This window comes from Morone saxatilis, unplaced genomic scaffold, assembly GCF_004916995.1.
Source record: "Morone saxatilis isolate NCDOM2014 unplaced genomic scaffold, NCSU_SB_2.0 Contig12, whole genome shotgun sequence".
Taxonomy (NCBI): Eukaryota; Metazoa; Chordata; class Actinopteri; family Moronidae; genus Morone; species Morone saxatilis.
Window position 1 is genome coordinate 5,070,657 of NW_023339674.1, and position 7,566 is coordinate 5,078,222.

Below are 7,566 nucleotides of genomic sequence, written 5' to 3' on the forward strand. Positions count from 1 at the left end.
AAAAACACTCCAATACAAGTAAAAGACCTGTGTGAAAACTTGTTACTTAAGCCAAAGCACATACGTAATATTGGCCTAATTTGTTTAAAGTAAAAGTACACAATGCAGCAAAATGGTGCTGTCTACCTTAAAATCATACTCAAGTACAGAACTAGTTACACCCTTTTTGTAGGGGGTCCCAAGCCAAAAAGGAGCAGGACCACTTTGTAACAATGCATTGTACATAAACTAATGTTTTATATGTAAAATGTTAATCTCAAAAGTAACTAGTGACTAAAGCGAATTATCAATCAAATTAATAAATAAAATATATCGTATTTGTCTTTTATATTTAGTGGATTCGAAGTATAAAGCAGCATCAGGGGAAATTACTCAGAATTACTCAGTAAAAGTACCTCAATATTTTATTTAAGTACAGTAGTTAGATGTACTCATTTATTTTTCAGCACTAGAGAGCAAAGGGAGAAGGACTGATAGTGAGCTGTGACTGATACAGCTGTTTTTGCAGTCAAATATCCTCCTTAACCGACACACTAAGCTGGCCTGACTAATATATAGAGCTTTAAAAACACTCCGAGAGCTGATCTGGGTTTATCACCTTTCATGCTGAGTGTCAAATCAACAAGTTCTTAAGCTGCAAGAAGTCATGCCCTGTTCTCTCTCTTTAGTGATGACTCCCAGGCTTCAGAGAGTTTGTATCCTCCACTGTGGGAAAATCATATCCTGTCAAATCAGAATCAAACGCTGTTCTCCAGGCTGCTACTGTAACAAGAAGGGTGTACTGTCTTCCATGAAGGAGAGAGGAGATGCTTGACTGCCTCTGAATCATTGTTCAATCAACGGAGGACCGCATGGCTTCCTGTCTTTCTGACAGACAGTAGTTTGCTTGGTAGTGATCAGTCATTCTGCAGTCTGGTATTCTCTCTCTTTACTGAAACATGGAATGAGCACTAGCATAACAGTTGCAATAAAATGCTGGAATATAATGATTTTGAAAGCAGAAATGAAACACTGGGGAACATATGCAGACATGAAGCAACCTGAACTATACTGAAGGAAATCAGAGGAAAGCGCCTCATCTGTAAAATTCTTCCCCAGTCTGCAGGGAGGACTCGAGTATCAGGTGCACTCCAGAATATCTAAAGATCCCCTCCAGAAACATGCATGCAATAGTGTTTGGAACAATACTGTGTGTCTGAAAGGATAATTTCCTAATTGAAACCCCCAAATTGCACCTACTCTTTCTACCTCACAAAAATTCTATATGCAAATGTTGATAATTTCTTAAGTTTTCCTGCTGGACACAAGATGTGTCCTACTCCACTTTTCTACATCACATTTGTATACTGGACCAGGACTGACTTCAAAACTACCTCATCATGCTCGTAGGCCCCGTCCCTTAAAAAACTAGTTTCCAATTAACACAGAAACGTTTTACTTTAAGCAGATGAATGTGAAAACACCCTTTTAGTGTTAAACTCTGCACAGGGAATGCTCACATCCAACTGAATAAGAAGAAAAAAAACATATTTTTGAGTGAAGGGGGACTTTAAGTCACCACATGGATGTCTTAGTCAGATTTCTCTTTCACATTTACATTTTAGGCACTGAGCTGACACGCTTATCAAGACTGGCTCACAGTGACGGAACTGGCATGTGCTTCATCTGCGACTTGCTTGGAGTTTGTTGATGGACACACTCGCCGCTGCAGGAATCAAGGCTGTGACTTTTTGTGTACCAGGCAGTCTTTCTAACAACAGTACCAGCCTCCTGTCAGCAGAGGTTTAACTGTTTGACAGCAGCTCCATGCCGTCGACAGAGCCCTGCCCAGGTTCCTTTCATTGTTCCATCCATTATTAATAAAGAGCGAAAGGCTCCTGGTGAGCAAGCTTGACGCTGCAGGCAGTACCAGTCCCCACAGAAATGTAAATTATGTCTATGACAGTGAGGCCAAATGTATTTTAACTTCAATGAACCTGAGTTGTGAGCTGCACTCCCTCCCAAACTGTCATAGTTATATCGGTATGTATATGATTTTGTTACCCAAATAACTACAAATGGTGCACGGGTTTTAACGAATTTCAGCACACAACCAAAGTGCTAATTTTGTTGTGTTTGTTTGATAATTTTTTTTTGTTACAGTTACTTCGTCATCACAGGAACATTTTTGAAACATATTTAAAAAAAGGTAACAAAGGTTAAAACAAGTTTGAAAGCTTTGCAAGCTGTTCTGAACAGCCATGCTCAAAGGCAGAGTCATAGACGTGGAGACACAATGAGCGTTTGAATACGGGATAATACTGTATATGGGGCTGAAATGTTCAGACAAATGTCATTCAATAGTGTTGCACGTTTGTAGACATGACAATTGTTGAGAGAGAATTTTAAACCCTGCCTTTAGAAAGTTAAAGAAATTGTCAGGCGCACCCTCCCTACTTTTCTGAGTTTAGACAGCAGCAGGGTTTCAGATGCAGTTTGACTATCTAACAAGCAGTTTGGTTGGAGCATATGACACCTTAATTATCTGCCGCCAGAAGCAATGGCATTATTTTTAGAAGCATTTTTACTTGCCGATGTGTTTAGCTTTATTGACCTATTGTATAAGTTTTAACTAACCACATTCTTTCAGCTGACAAGCTGTTATGATTTTATTTGTATTGTTATCAGGTTTCCTGCAAATAACCTTACATTTTGTAACACCTACCTACACACTCTAAACTTTCAGTGCCAATAAGATTTTCATTAGTTGAAATTAAATGATCAGAGTGGCATGGAAAAGTAGTGTATTTGAATAAATCTGTGCTTTGTCAGTATGCAGGCATTGCTTTTGTATTCAGAATCAGAATCAGAATCAGAAATACTTTAATAATCCCCGTGTTTTCCTTGCACATGCAGAATAGGCAACCCTGTCTCCTAGAAATGATGTTGTATATGTATACTAATATGTATTTTGAAATTACATTCAATAGGAAATGTAATTGCTGCCTGGATTATGTTCACTGACTGTGAGAGCGTGGTGGGGCGGATGTTGGGCATACAAAGTGCAGAATTTTGAGCTTTCGGCAACAAAAGCAACAAAAGGTTAGAAAAAGACCATCTCCCAGTTCTTAATAATGTGCTGCAATAGATGCCTATTTATGACCATAAAGTTGTTACGATCAAGAAAATTTAAGCATTACTACGTTTCTTTCTAAACGCATTTGCTGTTGCAAATTCGTCCTTCTTTTCAATTTCTTTTTTTAGAGTTACCCCTAAGCTGTCTTCCTGCCGGTGCTGTCTCCAGTTGTGTCCCGTATCGCTGAACATTAACAGGTACCCCGTCAGCCAATCGGAGCTGCCGTAGCGTCCCTGCGTGGCAACCGCAGTGATTTGGGTCCGCTTCCCCAGATCCACCTCCAGCCACTGGTATCTGTCTGAGACAAGAGGAGACCAACCTCCAGCTCCTGAACAGGGGACAGAGACAAAGAGTGTGTTTTAATGACAAGAATTACCTTTAACTTCATGTAATAACGTGTGTGTGTGTGTGTGTGTGTGTGTGTGATGGAGAAGAGGGGAGATACAGAGGTGACAGAATGAAGTGCGAGGATCTGGAGACAAATTGTAGAAGTGAAATGTGATTCATTACATTTTAATCTACTTGAAATGAAACTTTAAAACTGTGAATTTATAGTCTGGAGTTGACACTCCGTGCTAAGATTTTAAAGCTGGCCAATAATAAATCTCCCGGTTTGGATATGAATGCAAACTACTTGTTTATATGTTTGAGTAATGTCCATAGATTAGTGGTGAGGAGTTTGTGGATGACAGGAATACCAAAGAGAAGGATATGGATAGTACTGGGAAGGTATCTTAGCTAATGCTCTGTTTCTACAGTTATTAGTTGTCAGCACATTCAGAAGAAAATCCTGCTTTTAAGTTAAAAAGTTGCTAAATATAGTATAAACATAGTTTATCCCATTTCTGGCTTTGATTTAAGTCCACTTACATGCTCACAGATTTAAAACCCTGCAATATGTCAAACACTTCCCCTGGTTTTATGATGATTAATAATAAATCCTCATAATCAAAGACATTAAGTGGGATATATTTAAGTCACAAACACCTGAAAGAAATGGATTTGACTGTGAAGCAGCAGGATGGTATTTAAAGCAATTTAATGTCTCTCTACAACCAAGTGTCAAGATGAGTCCTGCTCTCATTTTTATGGGGCTACCAAGGTGACAACGTTCTGAGGGTTAGTGGAATATGCTAAGAAACCGTTTAATAGCTTGTTCGATCACATTTCCTGACATGACCTAAATCATCAGGTGGAAGCTTTTGTCTTTTTCTACAGTGATTTGCAGAGCTGACATCCCTCCTATGTTTTTCAGGGTAACATGCTCCCTTCCTGTCCTGGCGACAGCTTTTGCAGCAGCTGGAGAGGACATCCAGGGATGTATGTGATTAACTCACACTGTGTTCACTGTGCAACCCTGTAGGATGTCTGTCACTGCAATGGCAAACTCTTATATGAAAATATGCCAAGGTAATAAGAATTAGATTTTGAAACCATTGTATTTATTAAAGATCCATTGTGTAACATTTAGGAGGATCTGTTAGCAGAAATGGAATATAATATTCATCGGTGTTCATGAGTGTATAAACAATAATAAAGCTGTTTATATATACAGAAGCTGTGGGTCGCCTTAATGCAGTCTGCCATGTTGAACTGCCATGTTTCTGCATTAGCCCAGAAGGGACAAACCAAGGACTGGTTCTAGATAGGGTTTTTATTTTGTGCATTTTGCAGTCACCATAGTTTCTCCCTTGCCATGGAAGGGGAGAATGAAGCAACAGAGTTGTGATCCACAACTACATAGATGCCACTAAATCCTACACATTGGACCTTTTAAACTTCAGTGTGATTTCCACTAATGTATGGACCAAGCAGCAAACAGGAATAGTTATACCAAAAGACTCCAACTTATAAAGCCAGGACAATATACATGATGTGGCTACATCAGTACTTTGACCTATTTCAACATCTTTGCAGTTATCTTTGTTGGTGAAAGTTTGAAAACTTAACTTTCAAGCTGCATCGTCTGATAAACAGCTATTTATATCATATATATTATATTACATATGCCTATGAAAAGTATTTACTTATCTGGAAGTTTTCAGCGTTTATTGACTCTTTGACACTGATCAACAGAAAAATACCTTTTAATTTTAAAGTAAAAACAGATCCCTACAAGTTGATGTAAATTAATTGAAACTATATAATACAAAATAATTGTCTGTATGCGTATTCACAACCTTCAAGTCAGTATTTAGTAGATGCACCTTTGACAGCAACATCAGCCTTGAGTCTGTTTGGATCAGCTTTGCACATCTAGCGATTTTTCCCATTTCTTTCTTAAAAAGATCAAAAGGTCATATAGGTATTATACTGTATATATTGCTTTAAGAAGACCCAGTTTTTCTGATGAAAACCAGTGAATATGTACTTCTTTTGGGAGAAATTACAAATGACACGCTAGTTATACACCATCAGTCCATTATGTGTGGAAGTAAAGAAGGGAGGACTGTGTGGTTTGGGTCATGAACGAGGAGAAAGAGTAAATTTGTGTTTGCGCTGAAAAATTTATTTATATAAATCTGTGTACATCTTATTTTTTTAATCTTTTCTTCACTTGTAAACATTCAAAATAAACACAGGTAAATGCCTGGATTTAAAAAAAAAATGCCATTAAGTTCCAGTTACACATGCTTGTGTCCAGTTAATGTCGTATAAAATGTCTGTTTAAATCTTTTGGCACAGTCTTCCTTTAAAGAAGTGAAATAAATGTGCATGGTATTTAAAACTGATGGTTCAGCAAAAAGCCAAGCAAGTAACAAAATGACTTCATTTGAAGAAAGGAAAGGTCTCAGTTATGAATTAACCTCACTGAGAAGTCCAGAACCAGACAGGAAACAAACAAGGAACCCTTGTGACTTTATTGAGCTCTATCCTGCGACATATCATACACTGCATTCATGGACTGTGTTTTCATTCAGAAATGTTGAACCTGTTGCAGACAGTCAGAGGGTCAGAGGAGGTGAGAGAAAAGGTGACAGTGTGGTTTGTGTCATGCAAGGAAAAAGAGAGACAGCAGAGGAAGAAAAGGGAGATAGAGTTGTGAGAGTTGTACCTAAAACAGTAGCCAAGCTTTGCAGAGACAGAATTCACCCAACTGGAATTTCATTTCTACTCTGGATACATCTGGCATCCCCTGTGTGTGTGTGTATGCGTGTGTGCGTGTGTGCATGTGTGCATGTGTGTGTGTAAATGAGAGAGAAAGGGAGAAAGAAAAGCAATAGCTATAGCAGAACTTGATTATTAAGAAACATTGGAGGTGATGGAAAAGGCTGCTACAAGATAACGACACTTTGAATACTGAGAAGGGTGTGTGTGTGTGTGTGTGTGTGTGTTTGTGTGTGTGTGCATGCGTGTGTGTGCATGCTTAGAAAAAAGTGCTGAGTCATGGCAAAGCAAATCCATGGCGCCTGAAAAGCAGATGGAGGGATTTCTCCCCTACAGAGCACAACATACACACGCATACACACACACACACACATGATAAAGCAGCCAGTCTAAAGAGCACTTCAGACTGTGTTGCCAAGGTGATGTCATGCTGACACAAGTCTAATTCAAATCAATACCACAACACTTCAGCCTGAAGTATACATACAGCCTGAAGTGAACACATTACCTCATCTCATCACATCTTTTTATCAGGCTACTTTATAATGAAATAGCAAATAATTATCGTAGTAACACAACCGACAGTAAACCCCATTCCACATGAAGTGCTGTTGGACAGATTTTTTTTTTTTTCCATGGAAGCAACAGTAAAGTGAAATACAATGTCATGTCAAAATGACTCCTGTGAAGAAGGTCTATAATGGCTCAGTCCTCTTATGTGTCCCAGTTAATCACTAAAACATGTGACCATCATTTCAGTCATTTCTTAAGCAAAAATGCCAAATATTCTCTAGTTTCAGCCTCTCAAATGTGAGGATTTGCTGCTTTTCTTCTGACAGTAAATGTTTTTTTCAATATTGTATTGACAAAATATAGCAACACTTTAGTTTGAATTGACAACCTGGGAATCATTCTCAGCTTTGATTGGTTGTTTTTATTCAGGCACTATGGATTCATGCCAAAGTCATTAGGAAAACTATAGGAGGAACCAGAGGAACCTGATTTTATTTCACAGATCATCTGGTCTCATATTACTGTCAGGATAAAGTTAAATCTTCAGCAAATACGACAAAAAAATATTTTTTTAAAGTTACTGCAACTTTAATGAGCAAGCTAAAATACTAATATGAATGCTCACATCAGTATGTTCATAATCTAACTGAAGCATGCACCTGATGCTGAGTCTGTTCCAAAATGGCCACCATAAAGACGACAGAACATTTCTCCTCTGACACCACCCTCAAGAAAAATGGAACATTGTTTAGCCTGACTTGTCACAGCCTCAGCCAATTCAGCCAGTTTTAGGTACCTTTTTACCCTGCTTATATTCCTTCTTAATGGTA

The 7,566-nt window shown here is 38.4% G+C and overlaps 1 protein-coding gene across 1 annotated transcript in view; it reads right to left on the reverse strand.

Moving 5' to 3' along the window:
* Window positions 1–7,566, reverse strand: part of LOC118322005 (contactin-associated protein-like 4) — a 90,034-nt gene that overhangs the window by 54,545 nt on the left and 27,923 nt on the right. The window contains exon 3 of the mRNA XM_035653583.1: window positions 3,250–3,443. Coding sequence (XP_035509476.1) covers window positions 3,250–3,443 — 194 coding nt within the window. The remainder of the gene's footprint in view (window positions 1–3,249; window positions 3,444–7,566) is intronic.